This window comes from Mandrillus leucophaeus, unplaced genomic scaffold (genome assembly GCF_000951045.1).
Source record: "Mandrillus leucophaeus isolate KB7577 unplaced genomic scaffold, Mleu.le_1.0 Scaffold231, whole genome shotgun sequence".
NCBI lineage: Eukaryota > Metazoa > Chordata > Mammalia > Primates > Cercopithecidae > Mandrillus > Mandrillus leucophaeus.
In genome coordinates this window covers 2,390,747-2,418,066 of record NW_012102377.1, presented here as the reverse complement: position 1 = coordinate 2,418,066, position 27,320 = coordinate 2,390,747, and the positions used below count along the sequence as shown (strand labels likewise).

Here is a 27,320-nt window from a genome sequence, read left to right as displayed (position 1 = left end):
AAGAAGACAGCAGGGTATAGAGTAAGTTGGCATCAAAACTTGGCTTTGCCACGTATTAGCTATGTGACCTTGGGCAAGTTAATCTTCTTAATCCTTTGCTGCCTCTTTTGAAAATCTTGCAATGTTGCTATAAGTATTTAGTGACATAATACCTAAGTTTTCATAGTACATAGTAGGTTCGCCATAAACATTTGTTGTTGAATATCATTAAATAGCAAGCATTGCCTTAAATTGACAATAAGGTATTGACAATAAATGGGTTTTTTTAATGGAGTGGCAAATGGGATTCAGTTATCATAGAATCAATGCTCCATTGACATGGCCTTTAACCTGAAAAGTTGGAGGAGACCCCAGCAGTGATGCATTGAATCTGCCCAAATCCTTCTCTTGGGGTTGGGAATATGGCACCAGTTTGGTTGGTTTGGATTCTGCAGGACAGAAGCTCTAGAGGAAATCCCCTTCACTGGCTCCATGGAGGTCCGAGAGGCGGAGGTTGGGGATCTGAACACTAGAGATTCGAAGTCCAGTGCCAAGTCTGGGCTAGTAGGATCAAGGGAGGGGGTCACAGACCCCAGGTGAAATGGTATCAGGAGGAACAGGGCAGGAGTGAGTAAAGGAGAGTGGCAAGACAGATTCCATGTGCTCTCTGGGTGCTTCTGGCTTACTAGCAGGGGTCATGGACTGCATGACAGGTAGGCAAGTGGCCCTGTGGTCAGATGCTGGGGATATGACTACCCCTCCCTCACGGATACTTCTTTCCCCTCACCCACCACATACCTCTCCCCAACCCTGACCTCAGATAAAGACAGAGATGTTCTGTGGGAAACCAAATAGAAACTGACAAAGCTCAAGTCATACAGTTCTGAAAATGAAAGAAAGGGTTTCCTGTCTTGAATACCTGAGGTATGCTCTGCCGTCACAAGCATAAAATATATCACGATTTACATAAGATTTTCTTCTTATATCTAAAAATGAAACCTTTCTAAGTTGTTCTTTCCTGGCGCCCTGTGAGGTAGCCCACTATTACAACCCAGATGTGTGACTTTCTCAAGGCATAAAGGTTCAACAGCAGCAAATATAGCAAAGTTAAAAATCCTTGCCATCAAAGTCTTCATTCTGTGCCCTGAATTGGGCTTTGCCTCTCTTCATCTAATATTTGGCACCTCAAAAGAGACCTGCTGTAGGTAGCCAGAGGTCCAGACTGTCTGCACCTGCTTCCCTCAATATAGCAAACTATTTTTCTTAAATATCTGGGATTCAGAAAAGCCCCAAATGAATTTAATTGTGGCATTTTCTATGTTTTTTCTTATTCCTGTAGGTATTTATAAAGAAATGCAAACTTTATGTTTTGTGCTCAAGAACCTTTGACTTTCAAGTCAATTCTGACAGAGCAACTGACTTAATTACTTGAATGTTTAGATACTAAGCCACAAAAATGTTTTGTCCCCCACCCTCCCCACCCCTCTTTGCGAGAGATGTAGAGAGTAAAATGAATGAAATATGGGTTCATGTTTTTTTCATCAGATGCTCATTACACAACTGCAGAAGTCCAGGGTTTTTTGTTGTTGTTGTTGTTGATGATGATTGTTTATAGTTAAGCCTTGTTTATTCGCAGAAATAAGGGAGCAACCATGTGGATCATCTAAAGTGGTAGATGATCAAAGATTTGGGGAGTCTGTTATTAATATTTGTGTGCAGTTCTCTCTGCCCTAACGTTCACAGTATTTTAAATAATATGATGAAATCACATTGACTCTTAACAATCCCTTCATCTTCCTCCTGGGTCCCCAGTCCGCATGGGAACAGACAGCACAACCTCTCAACTGTTGCACAGCAGCAGCCTGTGGCGTCTCAAGCCTCCCTACAAGGTTACCCACTGGCCAGAACCGTTTCTTTCTGTAACTTAATGGGCTTTTCTTCTAGCCCCTACCAGGCTAGAACAGGAAAGGTCTTATTCATGTCAACAAAGAGTAGAATCAGTTTGTGATCATACCAGAAGGAACTTGAAAGCACACTATATTTTCAAGACTATAGGCCAGATAATCCCAGTTATCAGTATTTACTGACTGATTGATTTCTAGAAATATTTCCATCGAAGAGCTCAAGATGCAGTATGTAATAAAGTTCACAAGAGTTGAGGCTAGCATGATAACCTTATGGAAGAAAATCAAAGCACACAAATTCAAAGTAAGGTAGGAACTGACTGGATCCTAACGTGAGAGTTGACAGTCTGGATACTTTCCAGAAGGGAGTGGTTGAGAAGGTACTAGAACTTTAGATGTCTTCGAAGAAAAGGCTGAATCTGGAATTGTTTCACCCAAAGAAGAGAAGCCTTAGAGCGGAGTGATTATTGGCCTCAAATATTTAAAAGGCTTTTCTTATAAAGCAGGAATTGTGTTATTTTGCACAATAAATCAATGAAAAGATGACTGGAATGCAAGACTGGGTTGAGCCCCAAATAGGACATCAATTCTACCGGTCAGAGGCATCCTCAAGTGCAGTGAGCTATTGGGGAAGGTGATGAGTTTTCATGTTTTGCGTTCAAGCCCATGCTGGCGATCAGTTTGGAAGCAAGTGCCCAGTAGGAGAGGTTCCATGATCAGACAACCTGGATTCAAATCCGGGAGTCCTCATTAACCACCATGTGTGACCTTGACCAAGTTCCTCTTCCTAAACCTCAGTCTGCTCACCTGTAAAACTGGAGTATAATATTATATGAGTTTCCTATTGTTGCTGTAATGAGCTGCCACAAACTTAGTGACTTAAAACAACACTACTGGCCGGGCGCAATGGCTCACGCCTGTAATCCCAGAACTTTGGGAAGCCGAGGCAAGCGGATCACGAGCTCAGGAGATCAAGACCAACCTGGCTAACACGGTGAAAACCCGTCTCTACTAAAAATACAAAAACAAAATTTGCCTCGTGTGGTGGCAGGCGCCTGTAGTCCCAGCTACTCGGGAGGCTGAGGCGAGAGAATGGCGTGAACCTGGGAGCTGGAGCTTGCAGTGAGCCGAGATCACATCACTGCACTCCAGCCTGGGCAACAGAGGGAGAGTCCATCTCAAAAACAACAACAACAACAACAAAAAACTAGCACTACTGTATTACAGTTCTGGAGGTCGGAAGTCTGAAATAGGTGTCACCGGGCTAAAATCAAGGTGTATCAGGGCTACATCCCTTTCTGGAGGGTCTGGGGAAAAAGCTGTTTCCTTGCCTTTTCCAGGCATCACCACTCTTTGTCTCCTGGCCCCCTCCCATTGTTGAAGCCAGCAGTGGCCAGTCGAGTCCTTCTCATATGGCATCCCTCTGACATTCTTTCTCCTGCCTCCCTCTTCCACTTATGAGAACGCTGATTGCACTGAACCCACCCAGATTATTCAAGATCCTCTCCCCATCTCAAGGTCAGTTGACTGGCAACTTAAACTCCATCTGCAACCTAAATTCCCCCTTTGCCACGTAACCTAGCATACTCACAGGCTCTGGGGATCAGAACGTGGACGTCTTCAGGGCATTGTTCTGCCTGCTAACCTCATAGGCTTATTTCGAGGATCTAGTGGAACAATGCACTTAAAGTGTTTATTACAGAGTCGGGCACATCAGTGGTAGCTATTATGATTGTTATTAATATTCTTATTAAAAAGAGATCCTATATCAGATAATAATCATGTTAGATGATTCAGAAGCCCTTAAAACTCTGAATGTTGGTGATTATCTAATATAGGCAGATAAAAATCTATTTAATATTAAATAGGGTGTGAGTCATCAATGTAGAAATATATGGAATTATTTTTCTCGTCATTTCTCTTAATTAAAAGTTTTTCAATAAAATATCAATATATTTATCATTATGTGATTTAATAATACATCATAAGTATTATTATATAGCACATTGCAATATCATTATAAATAATTTGGAACGTTCAGAAAAGTTAAAGTAAGAAAAAAAACCAGTCACTCATAGTCCCATCATGGAGAAACACAATATTGCCATTTTGGTGCATTACAGCAGTTATCTTGATATATATACCTTAAAATATTTATGATAAAGTGTTTTTATAAAGCTATACATACCATTTTTAAAATAATTTTTCTTTATATAAGTCATTGAGGCTCATTGTAAAAAAAAATCATATTTTTCATCCCCTCCTCCAAAAAATAAACTCAGCACTATAACATATTTTCTTTCAACACTTTAATTGCACAATTTTATTGACTTGAGATCACACCGTAAACACTAGTTTAAAAGGTTATTAACATACTAGCATTTATAGGTTATGAAGGGAAGATGATAGAAAGGAATTGAATGGAGTGAGTTCATCGGCTGTAGGAGTTTTATTGGTCTTTTCCAAGTAAAAAGTCCCAATGCTTTGGTTCAGTCATTGAGTGCTTTAAAGATACCATTATCCAAGTCCCTTCACAGTTGAAATAACTATTTCATATGTTATGCAGCTCTACTATTGCACAGGGTAATGAAAAATATTTTATCCTTTCAACACGATTCTGGGTCCTGCCCATAGTTTTGCTGTATCTCAAAAGAACCAGTTTGTGTTTTATCTGACCATCAGAGATAGCAAGAGTTGCCTTCTGAACTATGCAGTAACATCGTTTTTGTTTTCATTTTTGTTTTTTTGAGATGGAGTCTCTCTCTGTCACCCAGGCTGGAATCAGTGGCACAATATCAGCTCACTGACATGGCCGCCTCCAGGGTTCAAGCAACTCTACTACCTCAGCCTCCTGAGTAGCTGGGATTACAGGCATGTGCCACCACGCCCGGCTAATTTTTTTGTATTTTTAGTAGAGAGAGGGTTTCATCATGTTGGCCAGGCTTCTCTCAAACTCCTGACCTCAGGTGATCCAACCACCTTGGCCTCCCAAAGTGCCGGGATTACAGGTGTGAGCCACCACATCCGGCCTAGTATAGTTTTTAAAGCATGAATAACCATGTCATTTATTAAAGTGTTTAGAAAGGTGGTTTTCCCAGTGTAATCAGTTCTGCTCCAACCCATACCAACAATAGTAGCCATCATTTATTGAGAGCTTTCAAGGATCTCATGTACAATATTTTTAGCTGGCACAACTCACCAAATGTAAGTATTATTGATCCATCTTACAGATGAGAAAAGTGAGGCTCATAGAGAAGATGGAACTTGCTCCAGACCACACTAGTTACTAGGGAAGCTGCTATTCGCATCTAGGCCTGTCTACTCTACAACTCCTCTTGCCCTGCCACACTTCCCTGCCCCTCCATGTGCCCAGTTTTGTGCCCCATGACCAAAGATGCACCCAAAAAAAAGACTAGAAAAGAGCCACAGATATGATTATAGGGTCAATGAGAAAGCCACAAGTCATCCAAAATCACTTTTCCTGGAGAGAAACAGCGAATGTGCTGGGAATGGGCCTCAAGTGTGTGAAGGATTCACAAATGGAAATAGTGACTACACCTCCTTACTCTTCATCTCAGTTCAGGAAAGAATGAGAGAGGGAAAAAATGTGCTCTAAAATTAAAGAATTGTCTTTTGGATGGGAGCAGGAATCTTCTGGCCTGGAGACATATTAAAGACTGAAATGAGTTCCTGAGAGTAGCTTTGGAATGTCTTGCAAAGGCTTCCAAAAACAGAGAGTTCCATTCATCTGGGATGATAAACACACCACCTTCTCTGAGCCCAGGGGCGGACTCATTGCACCCACCAGGTCGCTACCCAGATGGGAGCTTTCTGCCTCCCATTCCACAACTGACCAAGCTGCACTGTTTAACTGCACAATTTTCTTTACTTGTGAGACCGCTTGCCCCCTGTGCTCCTCGGTTCCCAATTGGTCCCCGAGATGTCCCATCCTCAGGATTTCCTCAGCTACCCTCTGGCCCATCTCGATGCCCTTCCCACTCAGGCCCACCCTGCCTGGAGCTGCCCGTTAGTCTCCCTGGGATACGTTTGTGGTCCTGTTGCTGCCGCACAAACACCTACTTCCCCCAGCCCCATCCCGCGTTACATCCCATGCTTGCATTTAGTGCCCTTTCTAACATTCTCCTCTTCAAACACCAGCCTCAGCTTCTTGCTTGCATGCTCCGTTACTCTCACCTTCCCCATACCGCTGCTCTCAGGCCCTCAATCCCTCAACCTAGACGACATCTCCTCTTGTGGCCTAGTCATCACTTGTTTCAAAATGCAGCACAGAATATTCTGAACCAACCTACTTGACCAACCCATTTTGTACTCCACTTTCTCTTAGACTCCATCTCCAGTGTTCTTTTGTTGTTGTTTTGTTTGTTTGTTTTTGAGATGGAGTCTCGCTCTGTCGCCCAGGCTGGAGTGCAATGGTGTGATCTCAGCTCACTGCAGCCTCCACCTCCCAGGTTTGAGCAATGCTCCTGCCTCAGCCTCCCAAGTAGCTGGGACTACAGGCACCTGCCACCACTCCCGGCACATTTTTTCGTTTTTAGTAGAGACGGGATTTCACCACGTTGGCCAGAATGGTTTTGATCTCCTGACCTCGTGATCCGCCCACCTCGGCCTCCCAAAGCACTGGGATTACAGGCGTGAGACACTGCGCCCGGCCCATCTTCAATGTTTCTGACACATTCTGTCCCACTTTGCTGCACCCTCTTTGTCTTCTATAATTTATTGTTTGGGATGCTAAACTACTGTTATGTCTCCAACTTGTTCATAAGCTTTCTCACTTGGAGAGGAGTCTGACTCTCTTCGGGATCCACTGAACTAAATCCAGAAGGGTGGTGCCAAGCATGTTTCTTCATTCAGCCAAAATGCATTGAGCATCTATTTGTGTTAGCATCATGCTAGGTCTGAGAGGGACGATGGAGCACCACAGCCCCTGCTTTTCAGGAGTTCGTGGGTGTAGCTGGGAAGATGAGCACATACAGAAGTTAATACCAACTGTATCAGTGTGCTGGGCTGCCGTAACAATACACCACAACTGGGTGGCTTAGAACAGCAGGAATTTATTCGCTTGTGGTTCTAAAAACTGCATGTCTGGCCTGGCGCGATGGCTCAGGCCTGTGATCCCAGCACTTTGGGAGGCCGAGGCGGGCAAATCACTTGAGGTCAGGTGTTCAAGACCAGCCTGGCCAACATGGTGAAACCCCGTCTCTACTAAAAATACAAAAATTAGCTGGGCATGGTGGCGGGCTTCTGTAATCCCAGCTACTCGGGAGGCTGAGGCATGAGAATCGCTTGAACCCAGGAGGCAGAGGTTGCAGTGAGCCAGTATCATGCCACTGCACTGCAACCTGGGTGACAGAATGAGACTCTGTCTTAAAAAAAGAAAAAAAAAGCTACAAGTCTGAAAGATGTCAGCAGGGTTGACTCCTTCCCCAGGCTCTGAGATAGAATGATTTCTGTGCCTCTCTCCTTGCTTCTAGTGGTTGCCAGCAGTCTGACATCCTTAGCTTGTAGATGTATCAATCACGCCAATCTTTGCCTCCATCATCACACTAGTGGAGAGGCCGGAGGTTCCCAGGTGGAGTGAAAAGGCAGCAGAGAGCAGTTGCAGCAGATCTCGGTGGTTCGTACGAGAGTTTGCATCTTATCCTGGGAATGGGTGAGTGGATAGTGAGGGTATCCATCAGTAAGTGCTTTTTGAATAGATTAATGAAGGAGTGGCTTACCTTTCGAAGTATTTCTGGAGCAAAACTTTCAGGGCTCCTAGAATCACTGGGACTTTAAGATACTGAACCTTGATGAAATGTTAGAATAGTACAGACAGAGTGTTAGTCAGAAAGACCCAGAAAAGAGGCAATCCCTGTGGGGAGACAGAAGGAAGAGGGGCATCAGGAGAGAGATGAAGGAGCCAGCTCTGCTGCCCTGGAGGAGTCAGTACACATCAGGGCTAGAAAAACTGGAAACCAGCGACAGAGCTTTCTTATAAAGCCTGAGCTTTAAAGCATGCTATTTGGTTGTGAAGTAGAAATCCATACTGAAAAAAAGAATCCACATGTCTTTCTCTCTTCCTCACCACCACGGTTTCAGATGCCTTCAGGGAGAGGGCAACTTAGGAGGCTTTTAAACTTAGTTTAACATGTCTCTTTGTTTTTATATCCAGAAAAAATACTGTCAGAGTTTATTGGCCTTCTATTGTACTTTACTAATTAAAACTTCAGAAAATTGTTGCCCTTTTGCATAAGGGTATTTTGGTGATACAACAGAGTCCGTATCTGTATTTAGAGCTGATATGATTAGCATATTCAGTCCTCCATATTTTCTTTAAACTTTTCATAATTGCATGTATTTTATTATGAAGAAATTAAAAAACAAGGCAAAAAGGTAATAGATGTTCTCAGAAAAGATTCAAGTGATTAATTTTAATTCCCCATTTAAATCAGCATTTACTAAAAAAAAAGTTGTAATGCACTTATTATTGGGCCAAGGGAAATTTCGAAAGCAAGCTTTCACTGTACTTATCAGGAAACGCACTCTTCCGTGAAATAAGTAAGTTATTTCACAGAAACCCTGAGCAAATGGCTTTACAACTCTGTTACGCCAGGTCGTGTCACCCTCATGTGAAATACAGATGCAAATTCCTGTGTTTCATTGCATTCAACATCAAAAGAACTGTTTCAGCCCTTACTCTGCCTCTTACTTACTGTGTGCCATTGGGAAGGTTACTCGCTTCTCTGATTCCTAATGTTCTGATGTGTAAAATGGAAATTACAACTGCCTGACAAGGTGCCTGTAAGAATTAGAGTAAATAAGTCAATGGATTTGAAGTTTATCAGGTATTGGTATGAAGCTATTGATTACTATGGGGATTTGTAAGGAGAACATGTAGCAGTATATGAGAATCCATTGTAGAATCTCTAATTTTAGTGCACGCTGTCATGGTTCCTGTCTGTAATAGTAACTTATAGACTCCTAGATTTGGATAGGACTTTAGATTTCCACCCCCTTCTCAGTATAAGCATCCCCTCTATAAACGCTCCTCCAAAGGGGGTCATCAAATCTCTACTTTGAAGACTATAGATCTCTACTTTGAAGATTGTAGGAGTGTTTAAATTTGAAGGGGGTAGGGGGTATTTACCACTTCACATTTTACTAAGAAGGCATTTTCCCAATCTTCTAATGCTCTTCAATAAAAGAGGGGCTCTTCTCACTTCAAGAATGTACTTATACCTTCAAATTACTAACACAGCAGGGACTTACGTAATTGCTGAATATTCATGTTTATTGAACCTACACTTAGATTGAAATTCTTCACTGTCTAGTAACAAGATGTTTTCTATTCTGTTGAATGGAGTGTCCCTTTAATCCTGAAAGTGGGCCTGTTTGGAGAGCATTCCAAACTGCCAGTCAAGCCAAGTACCCTTTCTTGCCTTTGAACTCAATAAGCTGAAAGTGGGTCCGTAATCTCCAGTTTTGGGTTACCATAGAGTAAGAGGGAGTGAGAAAGTCCTGGGTAAATGAAAACCGCCAACTGTTGATCTCAGTGAAACTTTTATTGGAGCTCTCAACACAGTGTTGTAATTAGTCAGGTTCCCCCTTTCCTCTTCTGTACCACCTTGCCCCTGAACTTGGATGGGGAGAGGGGGAGCGGCTGCTCTTAATCATGGTTTCTGTGGGTATATGCAGGGTTGGGGTGGAGATGACACCACAGGATGCCCTCTGATTTGAGCTGACGTTTTGGTTCATGCTTTGTACTCATTTCCCCCTCTGGCCCCATCTCCACAACTGGTAAAAATTGCACTAAAGAAAAATGAAATGGTTAACAGCCAAAGGGTGAGAAAAGAAGAAATTTGAAGGATTGGATAATCTACTTACTAAAGAACTTGTCCCTTAATAATCAAGACTTCGTGGTATAATCTTAAAATTCACAATAATCATGGTTTGTACAAAGTAGTGAGTTCAGGGGAAAGATAAATGTGAGCTTAGGCTACTTTTCTAATAGTTAGAGTCAAGTTCATTTCTCAGTGTTCCATAATTGCGGAATAGTTGATCTATCTACCAGGTTGTGCCCTAACTTCCAAACACAGAGCAACTGCAATATTATTTCCTGGAAGAGGTAGATTTGGATGATATTTTATTTCTGTGCATGTGATCTTTGCAAATGCCAATATGATTCATCTGTCACCCTGCTGCAGCTGGTCAACCCTTGAAATCAGACATGTATTAGGACTCATGACCAAAGACACCAGCAGCTCAGACAGGAAGGATCTGAGGAAGAAAGCAGCGTAGACACTTTTGAAGCATCTTCCAGGGAAATTCCCAGGGGAAAACTACAGAGGTCTGTATGAGGGGTCACAAATCCAAACGCGTGCAGAGGCAGGCAGTTCATGTAAATGAGAGAAGTGGGTAGATGTGAGGCTCTAGGGAGTGGTGAGAACTCTAGCCTGAGACCTGTGTAAAGGGAGCAGCCAGTTCTCAGTGGCAGTCGATTATTGCCAGGTTGGAAAGCAATCCAGTATTAACAGATCTGATTTCTCAAGAGAAGCTGGGCTTCAGGTGTGTATGTAAAATTTTCCAATTTTAAACACCACTGTGCAAGCCAAATAAACACATTGCCAGGCCCCATAAGAGCCTTGGCCCTCCAAGTTGTCACGTGGATGCCCAGGAAATATAATCTTAGGGTTGTGATGGGGGCCAATTGTTTATTTTTCTTTCTTGACCTTGGTCACAAATTATTGGTGCTGTAAATGTGAACTGGTCTTCTGCCGAAGGAGAGAATGAATGGGCTTGAGGAGAATTTAAAAGCATTGACAAAGGGTTCCTAGATGTCATTAAAAAAAAAATGATTCAGGGCCAGGCGCAGTAGCTCATGCCTGTAATCCCTGCACTTTGGGAGGCTGAGAGGGGAGAATTGTTTCAGCCCAGGATTTCAGAGCTGCAGGGAACTATTAATATAATCGTACCACTTGCACTGCGGCCTGGGCAATGGAGTGAGACCCTGCCTCAAAAAAATAAGTAAATAAAATACACTTTAAAAAAAAAAAGAAAGAAATGATTCAGAAAGAAAAGGTACTCAGGAGGGCAAAGAGAACATAAAGAAAAGTCGCTCTGATTAATAAATAGATATGGAAATAAAGAGGAAATGCCTAATTCCTGTTTGGATAAAAAATTAAAAGTATAGTCTCTGCACAAGGAGGATAAATTTGGACCTTCTGGAGAAGGCAGACAGAGCAGCTAACAGACTTATCATGAGGTTCAACTCCTGATGAGCCTGCAGAGGTAGCTACCCAGATTGTCTTCTTCCAGCATGTATTAAAGTATGTAGCATTGGTTAAAATGCATTCCACAGGATGTTAAAAGGAAATTCACAAGAATATGGGGGGGGGGGTGTGTGTCAGTCATTGAATACACTTAGAAAATTGAGTTAAACATAATTCTTTTCTGTTTGATATTGTAGAGCTTTTAATGTAGATTCTAACCTGCTGAGATCACACAAAAGCAAGAGAAACTATTTCATTTCCCAAATTTACCTGACCACAGCATCCCCTTACCCCAGAGCCTCTTGAGACCAATATTTTACTGAATTCACATTGGTGAAAGCCCCTGCATTCAAGTGTACATATTCATATAACTTACAGACTCTTTCGCCTGTCTGCCTGCGGGCATGGTGGCAAATGACACATTTGGAAGAATCCTGGTTAGTATCTCTAGTGACCTCTGATGTCTTAGGTAGGAAGCCAAGGGACACGGGCAAAGGCAATGCTTTAGTCTCTTCCTCAGCCATGAGTCATAATTTTAGAAGAAACAGGCACATATGGGGAACACAGAGCTGCTCTGTAGCTCATCTGAAAACGACTGTTCTCCTGGACCATGGATTTTGATGCTGGAATGAGAGGACCCTGGCAAGGAATTGGGAGCTTATCACATAAACCAAGAGGAATATTTTTGGCCAGATACTTGAAGACCAAACAGAAGAGCTTTAAAATGAGATTTAAGTAGGATAAAGTAGAGTGTTCAAATTAAACTCTAAAATCACAGCCCGCAGAAGGGCAGCAGGTGCAAGCTACAATTAAGAGGCATGGCTAAGGTGATGCCAAGCAGCTCTCCCAAGGAACTGGCAGGGAGGACCACTGAGGCCACACCTACAACTGGGATGCATTTGCCAACCGCATAGTGAGAGGGCCAAACTGAATTAGTCGTGTTCTTTAGGGGAGAAGAGCACGACCTTAGAGATTGCAGACAGAGACATGGTGGGGCAGGACGCACAGCAGCACCATCAGGCCAGGTGAGGATGACAAGTTCACATAAATTGTAGCCTCTGAAATGGGTGGCAAGGATGTATACACAAGAATAAGAAGTCACAAACGTCAGAGTGGAAGCAAAGTAGAGAGCATATGGATGAGATTTTCAAAAGGATGAAATAGAAAGGATTTTGCTGGCAGGGTCTACCACAGTCTTCTCAGGCAGAGCGAGGCTCTGGCTCATGCTTTTCTATTTAAGATTTTTTAAACTGGCACAGGAAGAAGATGGAATAGGGAAGAGAAGGGGGGTATTTATCCAGGCATCTGCCCTATCGAGTGCATTTTTGACTTGCCTTGCTAGCAATTCCATGATGGGAAAGGTAAGGGAAACAATGAGGGAATGACTTATTGTGGACTTAATTCTAGACAAGATGCCTCTAACTGGCCGATGGTGTGGAAGGCACAGGAAACATAGGCGGAAATAAACAGACCAACCTGGAGTTTTATGATCGCAAAAGAAAGACACAGGACACATACTTCAGTGTGTGCTCTCTGCTACCCTTTCCGCTTTTGCTACTTCACAGTCTCCCTCTGGCATCTCCATTCCCTTCCTAAGTAGAACTCCAGCCCAGACTTCAGGGTCACCACCAGGGATGTAGGGTAGAAGAGTCTCCAGGTTTCTTTCCCAGGAAGTTGAGGAAAGCAAAGATCCCCAATCCAAATTCAGCAGAAAAGATGTGCTCCCTGTACTTTAAGTTGGAACTCAGAATCATGAGGCCACAAACCCAGTTTTATATACAGCATTGGAGTTCTACTGTGCCTTTATTGGAGTGTATATCATGAGACATACATGTGTGTGTATTCTTTTGTGCTTTTTTTTTGTTGTTGTTGTTGTTGTTGTTGTTTGTTTTCCTGAGACAGAGTCTCACTCTGTCGCCCAGGCAGGAGTGCAGTGGCATGATCTTGGCTCACTGCAACCTCTGCCTCCCAGGTTCAAGCGATTCTCCTGCCTCAGCCTCCCAAGTAGCTCAGATTACAGGTGCCCGCCACCATGCCTGGCTAATTTTTGTATTTTTAGTAGAGATGGAGTGTCACCGTATTGGCCAGGCTGGTCTCAAACTCCTAGACCTCATGATCCACCTGCCTCGGCCTCCCAAAGTGCTGGGATTACAGGCAGGAGCCACCATGCTTGGCCTAATTTTTGCATTTTTAGTAAAGAGAGGGTGTCATCTGTCTCCTGACCTCAAGTGATCCACCCGCCTTGCTCTCCCAAAGTGCTGGGATTACAGGCTTGAGCCACCATGCCCAACCATGTGTGTGTATTCTTAATTAATATTCCCAGCAACCCCTGCAAGGTAGGTCATATTGTGTCAATTCAAAAATATAGAAATAAAGAGACAGACTAAATGATTTGCCCAAGGGCACATGGCAAGTAAATGACTGAACTGTGGCTTGAACCCAGGCCTTTCTGCCTTCTCACCACAGCTCCTTCAGCTCCAGTAAGCTCTCTCCAAAACAAGACATTGTATTTTGGGTATCTGATGGGTTAATTGACTCTTGTGGGTTAGCCTGGGAATCCAACCTCAACATAACATTGTTTCTATGGGGAAATGTGCTCAGAGTGACAAACAACTGGCTTAACCAAGGAACTTTTGTAACCCGACCTATCATAAAGCAGGCACTGCCTCGTGTTCAGAAAGACTGGCGGGGGAGCAAGAGGGGAGAACAGGATCAGTCAGCCTGCATCCCCTCAGACTCTGCGATCCCATTCCAGTCTAGCTGTAGGTTTGCCAAGGAACAACCATCTCACACATCTACAAATAGCCACCGTAGTACGTACCGCAGGGGGTAGATATGAGGATCAAAAGAGCAGGACCTTTGAGTGTAGAAAGCAGCCAGTGCAGGTCAAACCCACAGTCAACATTTGTGAAGTGGGAAGTGAGATTCCTCCCAACAGCTGGGGGCTGGCAGAACTCAGCTGGCTCCCTCAGGACCCACCTGGCGGTCACGGTACTGTGAGGGTGTGGACCTGCTTCCAGGGTTTGCCTCTGCTCCTCCAGACAGTTCCACATTTCAGTCTTGGTTGATCGGGACCCAGGAAGTCACCTTCCACAGCGAGAGGCTCAGCTCCAACAGGGCAGCTACCTTCTCTAAGCCTTCAAGGCTCAAGTTCTAACACGAGGCCTCGCCCACCTGTGTCTTCACTGTCCCCTTTGCCTTCAGATACCAGTTCCCAGGGCTGATGGATGTGTAAATGCTGGAAAGCACAACTAAGGAATCACTACAGAACCTCAGCAGTGAGCATTCCTGTCCGCCTTTTCCCCATCCCTCCAGGCAGGGATTTCTTTTTGTCCCAGTATTTGACTTTGCTCTCTGATAACTGCCAAGAGCAAGCTTATTCCGTGCCCTCCAGCCTCCGCCAAATCGGCCTGAAGGGGATTTTCTTTCCATGAATAACTCTTCAAAGGGAGAAAGGATTGCTAAGAAGCAGCCAAACTGTGAGGGTTTTTTCTTTCTTTCCTTTTTCTTTTTGGATGAGGGAAAGGAGCTATTTTCTCTTGGCCAGGACAGATACTAACTGGACAAACACCCTGGAGACCAAGGCCATCAGGAAAGGAAACCCCTGACAACACGGTCCTGGCCTTGCCTTTCCCTCAGCATTCTCCCCTGAGGGCCACCCCAAAGTGGTGCCTTTCACAGCACACGGCCGGCCATTGTCCAGTCAGGATGCTGGGCCTTTGGAGAGACTCTCTGGCCTCAGAGGGGCAGTGTCTGCGAGCACATTTGGTAACAGTGGATCATGAGTCTCAGAGCAACCTTCTTGTTGCGGCCTGTGTGTGTGCCCGCACGTGCACACGTGTGTCCTTGTGTGCTGCACTGGGAAAGGATCCGATTTCAGACTTTGGCAGTCTTCGTGCTTGGAGTCCTGCCCTTAGGAGGAGATACCGTCAGGTGCCAGACAGAATTCGGAGAGCCTATCAAAGGAGAATGTGTCCTTGGTCCACAGAAACACACTCTCTTATATGGAAGAGAAGGGTCACTGTTCAGAGGCAGTAGATTCTTAGGTACCCAGAATTACCCTTGAAGGGGTATGGAGGCTGCTCTACACACGAGGCTCATGAGTTTGGCCCTTTGTTAGTCTGGGACAAGAGTGGAGACTGGAGACCAATGGGGAGGTCCAGATCACTGACTCTGCTAAAGAGTGTCAGGGTCCCAGCCTACCTCAAGCTGGAATCCTACAGCCATATAGGTGGCCCATGTGGTAGATGTGAGTAAACCCAGCCCACAAGCATGAATGAGAATGACTCACAGCTTTGCAGTCACTAGCTCTGGTGACTTTGGTTGACTTTTCTGTTTCTCTAAGGTGCCTCTGGGGCATAGCAACAGGAGCCAGGGAGAGTAAACCAGTAAGGAGTATGAGCTGGAAGACGGGGTTTGTATTCCAGCTCCGTACCTCCCAGCTGCATCATCAAGAACTGATCTTGGTTTCTTAAGCTGTACCATGAGAAGGCTGCCATAGCTTAGAAGAGAACCACCAGCCATCCCTGGTATAGAGTAGTAATTTTACATGTACCCTTATACTATGGAATAGTGCACTATTTTTATTCATTCTCCCACTGCCTCCCACCATGGGTGCCATATTGAATAAGACTTTTGTCAGCCATAAAGCTGTTCTAAGTAATCATTTGTTTCCCCATTTTTATTATTCAGGATTCAATTGCCATTCAATCCGTGTCTCTGGTTACCAAGCAGTAACTGATATAACTGATTTAATTCCATTGCCCATCAAAAAAATTATCATTTAACCCACTAGTTAGTCTATGCTGTCTTTATTAGGATTAAATGCACAAATACTATTTTACATTAAGAAATATTAACAGCAGCTCATGGACTCCATTCATACTTTGGAAGACTCTTTGGAACCTGTGATCCCCCAGCTATAAGTCCCTGAACCCTGAAAACCTTTTAAGTGCAAACAGTATGTCATCTGTGATTTTACAGTTAATTTCTCACATATGAAAATGACTCAAGAAGTGTCTTTAGAGGTTATTAAGAGGATTCCATAGTTATACAATAAAATACATCCTATGCAAGTTTCTCCCTCCTTCCTCAGTCTTTTTATTTTCCTGAGCCCCTTCTTGAGATCTCCCCTTTCCTGTTCTCCATCTCTCTGCCCACCCTTTCTGGTCTCTGGCCTCCAGTCTTCCCATCATTCACCACCCGAGATTTTTCTGAGTGCCATGAACACCAGTCTTGTCCCAAGTATGGAAAAAAGCCAGGGAATACCTTGCCCCTTGAAGCTGAAACACATCGAGCCAACACAAATCTGTTGGCAGGAACAGCAGGCACAAGAGTCACATTCAGAGTACAAAAACAGCTATTTATAAAGCCTCCTTCCTGATTGCTGGGTGTTCACTTTCCCTTGAACCAAAGGGGCCACTGCCCCCTCTTGGAAAAGATGATTCCATCCACAGCTCCGTGCCTGAGGATCACTGAGTGCCTGTTCTGATGAGCAGTGAGAGCTGGGGACAGCATGCAGGGTGGATTAGATGTGGTGACACACTCTCTGATGGGCCAAGGCAGCTGGGTGTGCGGGTGACACAGATGGCCTCTGCAGCACCTGTGAGGTGACAGTCATGGGCCCCTTATAGGACTTGACATCCTAGCCTTAGAGCAAACCCCACCTGCCTTTGCTTTTTTTTTTTTTTTTTAACTCTTGATGTAAACTTTGGTTAACATAGTTACTAAGCTTCCAAAGGTATTTGAGATTCAAGTAATGTAAAATGTTAACAGGCAAAGTACTGTCAATATTATTACTAATATTTATCAGTCAATTATAATTCAACTCTTATTGCATTTCACTGTTCTGCATTTCTATTATACCTGATTTGCTAAATTATTATTTACCTTAGTAATCCAATGCTAGTCTATTATCTTCAGTAGTGGTAGCAATAACACCACTAATAACCCAGCAAATCCCAAATGGGATTGAGACCATTTGTTTTGTTTTTTAATTGAGATGAACCTGATGAAAATTTATAATTCATATACAGAAATGTCCTGTTGGCTAGCTACAGTTTTCCCAAATGTGTAGTTTTTGGCTTAGGTTCTTAAAAACTTGAATTAGTTGCCAATTCCAATAATCAGATTTTACATGAAAATATATTTCTGGATTCTCTTTCAAAAATGTCAGCTCTGACAATACTTGGGCCCACACTCCTACATGGCAGCAGTTGTGGAACACGTGAGTCCTCCCATCCTGTTCTGAATTGTGTCATCTCAAGTTGTGTCTGGGGAGCTTGGAGAAACCTTGGAAAGCAGTTGGTCCGAGTCCTTCATTTTTTTTTTTTTTCAGACGGAGTCTCGCTCTGTCGCCAGGCTGGAGTGCAGTGGTACGATCTCGGCTCACTGCAACCTCCATCTCCCTGGTTCAAGCGATTCTCCTGCCTCAGCTTCCCGAGTAGCTAGGATTACAGGCATGCACCACCACGCCCAGCTAATTTTTTGCATTTTTAGTAGAGACTGGGTTTCACCATGTTGGCCAGGATGGTCTCGATCTCCTGACCTCATGATCCACCTACCTCAGCCTCCCAAAGTGCTGGGATTACAGGCGTGAGCCCCTGTGCCCGGCCCCAAGCCCTTCATTTTTAAGATGAGGAATCTGAGGCCTGGGGATGCTGAGTGACTCTCATGAAGTCAGGTGCTGGTGTGTTTGATAATGGGGTCTGGGAGGCAGCTTTGCCCGCTGGTGCAGCACGGTCTCCACTAAATCATTCTGCCCTCCCTGCATGCAACACAGAACACCATCTTGTGGGTGGCATCTGTTTCACCAGGCCTCCCAACCTAATGCTAACTGACACCCAAGGCCTAAGTAACTATGTGAGGCATGAGTCACTCCGAGAACCTGATTATCAAAGTCCAAACCACAAAGAGGAATACCTTCACTTCAAGGGCTTCTATTTCTAGAAATAACTGTAGTGTTCTCTGTGTAGACTTCTAAGCCCAAATAAATGTTTTCATGTTTTGACAACTTCAAAAGCCCGTTGCCCTTAAAACTTCCTTGATTCTCAGGAAAGGGTCCCCAGAAGCTCGGGGTGGTATAGGAAGCTGAGTACGTAGCCTCTGCTGGTAAAGTGAATGGCCAGCAGCTAGCTGGGTTTCACTGTGGACATCCTTGAAAACAGGCTATTCATAGCTGTCAGGATGATGGATTCCAGCCCTAAATTGCTGACAAACATAAAAGAACATTTTTAGTTAGTCTCATTTTTTCTCTCATCTGTCTAATGAAAAGATTCAACTAGCTAGTGTGCAATTGATGTTGTTTTCTTATAAGCCAGGGGGCAACTAAGAAAACGCAGAAATAGAGTTGAGCCATGGTGTCACTATTTGTATTTGCCATTTCTCCATGTGGCTGAGAGTCCCTTGGAGCACACAGGAGGATCTTCTGCCTCAAGAATGGGTTCATCTGGGTAGTTCAGAGCCTGACAATGAACCTAGGAGTTTCATGGAACGGGAAATCAGCCTCAGAACAGCTGGTTCGGGATTAGTCATTTCCAGCTGAAAGGTGATTATAAGAGGGGAAAAAATGGTGGGCCAAAGACAACTTAGGAAGAGAGATGCAGAAAAAGCATTCCAGCAGCCATTAAAACATTGTTAGTTTTATTTTCTTCAAAAAATATTGGCCACCTATGATAGACTCCCCACAGGAGACCCGCCCTTACCCCTGCAGCCTTTGGGGAATGCGTCTTCTTCCAGTGATTGTGTCTCCTAGCAACAAGGAAGGAGAGCTACTGAGCACTTACTATGCATTAAACACCTGCTTGGTACTTTGCATTTGCCACATAAGCCTCACAACTTTGTGAGTAGAAAATAATGTTCCCATTTTGTAGAAGAAGTGAAGGTTCAAAGAATTTAAATAACTTGCCCAGCCAGTGAGTGGCAAAGCCAGTCATGAACCCTAGCCTCTCAGCTCTCAGATGCCATATTCTTGTACAATAGAAGATGAAACAGACAAACACTCAGTGCCACATTCTGCAGCAATGGTCCTCCTACAAGGGCTAAGAGTAAAGTAGCTGGGGAGACATCTTCAAAAGAGAAGAAGGAACATTGCACTCAGGCTCTCTGGTGGTCAGGGAGAGTGGGGACTGCATCTCCCAGCTCAAACTGCAGGGTACCACATGTCTATAGGCTTTTCCTAAAGGCTTTGGAAACGGGTGGTTATGGTGGTGTGCTGGCGATGATAAAGCAAAAGGAAGATGAGGCAGAGAAGAATTCGCTTCCATCTGTGAATGTCCTTGTTTGTAGCAATAAGGAAATCCTAGAGTAACCTAAACCAGTAAGCTTCTTCTGAGAACTGGTAGGTTCTCAGAGAAGGAGACGGTGTGTGTAAAATGTTTAGCAGAGTGCAAAACAAAGGGCCATGGGAATAGAATACATTCACTTCTAGCCAAAAATGCCTGCATTGAAAGAGGAGAAACAGAAGCATTTCCATTTTGAACATATCTAAAAGCCACGTCCCTCATGGGTCAGAGGTTCAATGTTAGGTCTTGGTGAAGCTATTAAAAGCGTATAGGCTCAGCCAGGCATGGTGGCTCACGCCTGTAATCCCAGTACTTTGGGAAGCCAAGGTGGGCAGATCACATAAGTCCAGGAGTTCAAGACCAACCTGGCCAACATGATGAAACCCCATCTCTACTAAAAATATAAAAACTAGCCGGGCATGGTGGCACATGCCTGTAATCCCAGCTACTCAGGAGGCTGAGGCATGAGAATTACTTGAACCGGGGAGGCAGAGGTTGCAGTGAGTCAAGATTGTTCCACTGCACTCCAGCCTGGGAGGCAGAATGAAACTCTGTCTCAAAAAAAGGAGGGGGGGGTGGGGTGGGGGCGGGATCTTGCTTGTCTTATTCATCACTTATCTCCAAGCCCTATACAGCACCTGGCCCATAGTAGGGGTCCATAAATGTTCAGTGGCTGGATGGATGAATGAAAAGATTAACCAAACACAAAAGTGTTGTCTTCCGGTTACATAGATGACTGCCACAGGAGAATCAATATCCTGTGCCCCTCTGTCAGGAAATGACACCTGCCATCTACATGCTGTCTAAGACAAAAACTTGGCCATCGCTGTGACCCCTCTTTTTTGTTCCGTAAGCAAAATAACTCCTAAATTGTAGCTTGTGACTCTCCCCTGCTCTTCTCTTCTAATACTATTGTCATGACCCTTGTTGAGGCTCTTCTCAGCTATCTCCTGGATTTCTACACCACCTCCAAACTATTTTCCAGACTTCCAGTCTGTACCTCCCTTTCCAGTCCCTTCTCCACAACTGGAACAGAATGATCTTTTAAAAACCAAAATCTGATCAGGTCAATACTGTCACCACCTCCCCCTCCCATACCACTTGAGGACGGTCCATGACTCCCAATAGAATTTTTTTTTTTTTTTTTGAGATGGGGGTCTCACTCTATCACCCAGGCTGGAGTGCAGTGGTGCATTCTCAGCTCACTGCAGCCTCTGCCTCCCAGGTTGAAGCAATTCTCCCACCTCAGCCTCCCAAGCTGGTGGGATTACCGGTGCCTGCCACCATATCTGGCTAATTTTTGCATTTTTAGTAGAGACGGGGTTTCACCATGTTGGCCAGGCTGGTCTTGAACTCCTAACCTCAGGTGATCCACCTGCCTCTGCTTCCCAAAGCACTGGGATTACAGGCATGAGCCGTCGCGCCCCACCAGATTTTAAGATAAAGCACAAACCCCTAAGTGTGGCATGCCCATCCTTCACAGTCTTGCTCCTGTCTGCCTCCAGCCTTACCTGGCCAAGCCCTACCTTGAGTTCTGTGTCCCCTCTGGCAAGACTATTCTCTCTCTTGCCTGTCCCATGGCCTAGCTTCTTTGTCTGCCTGAAATGCTCTTTCTCCACCTTCCATGTTTGCCTTCTACATCCTTCTAAGAACTGGGTGTCTCTCTCGCTACGAACCCCGGTGCCTGGTTCTTGGCTGACCACGCTGTGGTCTGCTTCCTGTCTGTCTTTCCCAGATGTCCAATGCATGCAATGCTATTTTGTTCTTTGTTGTACCTAGCACACCTTCTCTAGTCCCTGGCATGATGAATGTCTGTTGAATTGATGAATACTTCGTCTCACACCAAACCTGTACTTTCTCAGAAGTATATTAGCAATTAACATCACTTTGGCCAATTGTGTGACCAGTCAAGATAATTAATCAAGGATTAAGGTGTGGTATGATTCTGAAAAAATCTATTAAACTAGACATATGGGGAGCATATTTTTTTTCACCAAAAGTCAAGACACATAATGTAATAAATATGATCACATTTTTTCTTGCCTGGAAAGATATTAATATACAATATCTGTAGCTACACATCCTTATTTGTCATTTTTGCCTCACTATGTTATCCAAATATGCCAGCTCAAGACACTGAAATAATAATAGCGGATAAGTAAGTAGCTGGCATTCTTGATGAGCCTTCTATACAGCAAGCCTATGTGAAGTCCTTTGCTGTCATCTCATTTAACTTTTCAACTACCTCTTGAAGCAGATATTTTTCTTCTCTCTATTTTAGAGATGAGGAAACTGAGGCTTAAAAATGTTAAATCACTTGTCAAAGGTTACACAGCCAGCAGTGAATGAGTAGTCCGTTTGATCTTCTCAGTTATTCTGCGATGCTGACCTAACCATGACCTCTTAACCTTTATTAGCTCATCAGAAGAGCTACTACTGGGCAAAAATAGCTGTGGCTTCCGGAAACTTTTATTAAAACTCTAAATCTCCTGGCAATAACTTTCAAAAGTCATGATTCAGGCCAGCAGTGATATTTGAAAATGGAATCACAAGCAAGTCTCCTGGCTACAGAGATCCTCTTGCTGCCAAAAAGGAATGCTCAGCTTTGGTATTTATGACAATCTGTGTTTTTCCTGTTCCTTAATCTTTTGCCATCATTGACTGTGGAAAGGCACTGACCCTCATTCTGTCCTCCCTGGAGAATCCTCTCCTTCAGGTTTAACTGGTTCTGTCCTTTTCCACGTTTTCATTTCACTGGGATCTACAGCAATGTTTCTCAGTCCTGTCCACTGACCGTTTGCATAGTGATCACTTGGACACACATAAAAATGCACAATCCTGGGCCCCGTTCCCCAACTATCTCATAGAATCTCTATAGATTGGAGTCCTGGAAGCAGCATTTTAATCATATTTCCCAGGTAATTCTTATAAATACCAATGTTTGAGAACCACAGGCACAGTCTCCAGGTCCACATGATTCACAGTATCCCCTGGACCAGCAGCACTGAAAATGAGGAATCTTGGGCCCTAACCCTAAACCACTGAATCAGAATGTGCATCTTCATAAAATCCCCAAGTGATTAGACATTCACATTACTGTGCATACAGAGAATCAGTGATCTAGAACAATGTTTCCCGCAATTATTTCCCATCATCATGGCATGCACAGAAAATGAAAATCTACGTATGGCGCACTGGGAATACAAATGAGAATGTTTGCCATGGCACTGGGGCTCAGCCTGTCCCAGATCCCACCTGGCCGCTCTGCAGGCTGAGGAGATTGACATCCCAGGAATGCCTGTGCCACACACAGCACATGGGTTGAGAAGCACTGGTCTGCTTACAGTATACCCAACTCTTCTAACTTTGTTCATGAGGCATAATTCCCACAGCTTGCTTACTCTTACTCTCTTCATCATTGATTAGTTCTTTTCATGCATACTAAGAGTCAGAAAAGTTATTTCCCAACCAACTAGATCTCAGAAGTCTTCATACAATGGAAGAACACAGTCTCATCTTCAAGTTCTAGGTAGACTCTTGGGAAAATCTGCAGAAAAGAGTTGTGTCTACTATTCTGGAGAGTCATCTGCTACAACCTAAGGAAGATGAGGAAAAAATAAGAGCCCTCTTCCCTCTGAAGACTGCTCCTTTCCCCTTCGTCTGCAAACCTGAGGAGAAAGGATTAGCACCATGCAAGGTGGCATCCTCTCTTCTGAGTGCCAAGAAGAATGTGATTTTGTTTAATCCTTCCTTAGCAAAATCTGTCAGCTCGTAAACTGGACAGGTGTCCCTTCTCTTAGCCAACCTCTGATAATGGGGTAACAGTTGGGGTGGAAGGAATGGAATACCTTCAGAAACATTTCCTAGTGAGACCATCTGATCCAAAGCACCAAGTGTCAGGACACACCATCTGATTTTGCAAAGCCCCCAGCTACATGAGAACCCCATTGATTGATTTCTTTTTTTTTTCTCTTAAGGAAAAGGCTGAAAATTTTTAAAGCTTAAAGTAGTGAACTCTTACTATGAAGCAAATATGACAAGGCTTGCTCTTAACTGAAGGATTGCCATGGCCTAAGCAAATACATTTGAGGAAGCGGGGAGGTGATTATTACTACCAATCAACCCTTCTTTTTTTCTTGGCTGCAAATCTGTATCTAACTCTTGCCACTCTGCTTCCCCCAATCACAGCCTGGACAATGCAACACGCATTTTAGCTGGGTTAGTGTGGGGCTATCCCTCCTCTGTCCTAAGACTGCACATCCCTCAAGTCTTAGAAGAATCTTCCCTTTACACCCCAAACATACCCAAAAGAGAATTCTGCCTAAGTAATGGAAAGGACAGTAACCAGAGCACTGTATCGATATTTGCCACCTCTGGCTTGACTTCTCATAGAACTCTTTCCTTAATGCAGTTACAGAGACCTTCTTCCTGTTTGGACCAGGAAGCTCGGGGAGCAGTTGGTAGTTCACCCAGGGTTGCCGTGATGTCTAAGAAATAAGTGGATTTTCTCTAAGTTCCGAGCAAGAACAGTTGGTAAAAATTTCTATTCCTTGATTATTTGATTAACAAGTGCAGAAAATGCAAGATTGGGGAAATTGCTGAAGGCTCGGACCTCCCAATCCAAAGAACGTAGTTATTTTACATGACCATTTCAAGTATGGAATATTGAGGCATCTCTCTGCTTTGTGGTCCAGGATGAAGAACAAGCTGTGGTACTTTGAATTTGGTACCTCGGAGACTTTTGCAGCGACCTGCAAGAAACTGCATGACCACATTGAGTTGGAGGTAAGTTCCCAAGTGGGGAGAAGGCTTCCTGGATCTTGGTTCCGCTCCTGGATGGTCACACATGCACAGGATGTATCCTCTCGGGACCTTAAGAGGTGACCCACAGTGTAGTCTGTGTTGTTTCTCCATCCTGTTCCAAAACACCTCCATACCCTCACTCAGAAGGCTCCAATGACCTGTCTAGAGAATCCCTGGGGGGCTCTGGAACTCAGAGGCCCCAAGACCCCTGAGCCACACTTCATTCCAGCCCTCAGCCCTCCTTCCATGGCCTTGCGATTGCCTCTTTTCTGAGAGGTAAAGTCTCCATTGCCGTCAGCACAGGGAGAGGGGCTGCTATTGGAGAGACAGTGTCCCAAGCCTAGTAAAAGTCTGAGAACTGGTGTTACAGGGCAGCAGGGGTGGGGAGTATAGGAGCTGCAGCCAGACATCCCCCAGCTGATCTGCCTTGATTTTCACATCTGCTTCAAGGAGCTGACTCACAGTTACTGACTCACAGGGTCAGTTTTGTGGGTATGCAACCTTTGTGGTCACAAAATGTCCCTGTGCTTAGAAGGGCCCTTGGTTTCATGCTATTCTGTCACTCTCTTGCAATCCTTGATAATTTTCTAACAAAGAATCTGGCATTTTCATTTTGAACTAGGCCCCACCAATTATGTAGCCAATCCTGTTGGTGCACTTGTGTTTCACTAACTCTTCCGGCACTTGTAGGGGCCTGCCTCAGACAGTCTGCCTGCTGGCTTCCCTCCCCTAGTTGATAAGCTGCCCACTTCCCACCCTCTCACCCCACATTGGCTGGGCTTCGCTCCGGAAGCCATCTCATTGATGGCTATGAGGATAGCTCCTTGGTCTCTGGCCACCTGAAAGTCCAAACTTCTATGCACACCTGCTCCGTGGGACTTTACGCCCATTGGTTCTCTTGTCCAGAGTTCTTGCTACCGGGCCTACCTTCCCATGAGATTTAGGCCTGTAGTCTTGTTTTCACTTGAGGAAAACAAGTGGAAGAGGCAGCCAGAGAGTTCAGCCAGGGTGGGCTCCTCTTGGCCCACCAGCTTGGCCTCTAAACCTGCACTATAATCCAGTGGGACCTGGGCCTCCCTTGGAGGAGGCGCATGTGGCCTGGAGCAGTGTAGGAAAGCCCTGCCGCTCCCTGCCGGAAGGGCCCCTGTGCTCCTCACTCACAGGGAGTTTTCACAAACAAAACACGAAGCCAGAGGTTCTGTGCGGCTGCCTTTGACTCATCTGCCTGCCTCTCCCCTTCGGTTGCTGGGTTACCAATGCCAGGGTGGGAGGCGCCGATCTGGCTAATCCCCTGAACTTTTGGCCAGCTTGGTAAGAGGGCAGAGAGGCCAGGCGCCAGGGTATGTGTCCCCAGGTGCTACACAGAGAGTCTGAGAAGACGGCCCTCCTCTCTTGATGTGTGAACGCAGTGCTGCGAGCTGAGGAAGGAGGAGAGGCCTTGGCAGGGGAACCGAGTGTGGCTAACAGGGTTATGTGTGCATTTTTTCCCCTTGGCACGGCAGTCTGGTGGGGTCTCTTTAAATATACCACAAGTGAGGGACAGCCCTGGCCTAACCACAGCCAGCTGCAGGCGCACAGCGACTGCTTGTTCTCCCTGCAGCTGGCCTTGAAATTGTGCCCAGAATACAGCAACTTAGCTCCCCTGCCTCTGGCCTGCCCTCCCGGCTCCAGGCCCCACAGTCCCCTCTGGGTTTGAAAGACAGAGGCTCTTCCTCAACTGCAGAGGGGGCCTCGTTGCTAAAGACACTGGTGGCCTCTGGAGGGGGTGGGGTTGTTCACTGGTCTGGAGGGGGGGTGTTGTTGGGAGCTTTCAGGAGTACTTCCTGTTTTCCTTATCTCTCCATAATGAGTCTTTTTAGTATTTATTCATGAGGGTTAGCTGGGGGAGTGGGGCTGAGCATGTCATGTGATGGGCAGCTTCTGACAGCCCTTAGGATTGGGGCAGGCACCATTTCTGCATCCAGAGAATAGTGGTGGATGGTCTTGTGCCTTGTGATCCAGAGGGGGACTGAGAGAGACAGACGGGGGTGAGGCATGGGGTTAACAGGTGTAAGGAGACTGCAGAGCCTTGCAGGGAGATGGGAGAGTGTCAGGGGCCTCAGGAGGAGCTGGTAAGAGCAGCTATACTAAGGGACCTTCTAAACGTGGTTGCCGCAGACAACAGGCCAGGCCTTTGAGAACCAGCACATGACCCACCAGGCCAAGGCCATCTAATAACCTCACTGAGGCATTGCTACTACATTTCACCATCTTCAGTTCCCCACCACAGCCTTTATTTCAAAGTCACACAACCAACCCTGTGAACTAAGTAGTCCAGAGATTATTATCCCCATTTTATGGAGAAGCAAGCTGAGGCACAGAGATTTAGAAGGGTAAACTGGGCCAGGTGCAGTGGCTCACACTTGTAATCCCCAGCACTTTGGGAGGCCGAGGCAGGTGGATCACCAGAGGTCAGGAGTTCGAGACCAACCTGGCCAACATAGTAAAACACTGTTTCTACTAAAAGTGCAAAAATTAGCCAGGTACGGTGGTAGGTGCCTGTAGTCCCAGCTCCTCTGGATGCTGAGACAGGAGAATCGCTTGAACCCAGCAGGCAGAGGCTGCAGTGAGCCGAGATCATGCCACTGCACTCCAGCCTGGGCAAGACAGAGCAAGACACCATCTTAAATTTAAAAAAAAAAAAAAATAGGGTAAACCGAAGGGAGAGAAAAGTCCAGTGGGACAAGAAAAAGTCACGTGCTTTGACTGCCAACCATAGCATGTCCTAATACACGATGACCACACAGTGAGGCAAGTATTGTCACATTTTAAAAATGAGGCTCAGGTGCATTCAGTTTCTCAACCAAAACTTCATTGCTGAAAACTGATAAGAGAAAAGATTCTAGGTCTTTTAGAGTGAATTTAGCTTGGAACCCAATAAATAGAGATTTACTTAACAGGTGCTAGAAGCGGTAAAGTCTTCAGCAGGAGGCACTGTTTCTTCCTCCTTAATATGCTGATTTCCTCTCAGCTCATGCAGCTGGGCAGGTGTGCTGAGAAATGCTTTGCAAAGAACAGAAGACTCAGTCCTACTTCTCATTTGA

The 27,320-nt window shown here is 44.9% G+C and overlaps 1 protein-coding gene across 4 annotated transcripts in view; it reads left to right on the top strand.

The window, feature by feature from the left end:
* The window catches only part of DGKG (diacylglycerol kinase, gamma 90kDa), a 213,874-nt gene that overhangs the window by 124,947 nt on the left and 61,607 nt on the right, over positions 1 to 27,320 (top strand). For all 4 annotated transcript variants that reach the window (XM_011981895.1, XM_011981894.1, XM_011981893.1 and 1 more), the window contains one exon: positions 24,129 to 24,219. In XM_011981895.1, the coding sequence (XP_011837285.1) occupies positions 24,129 to 24,219 (91 nt within the window). The remainder of the gene's footprint in view (positions 1 to 24,128; positions 24,220 to 27,320) is intronic.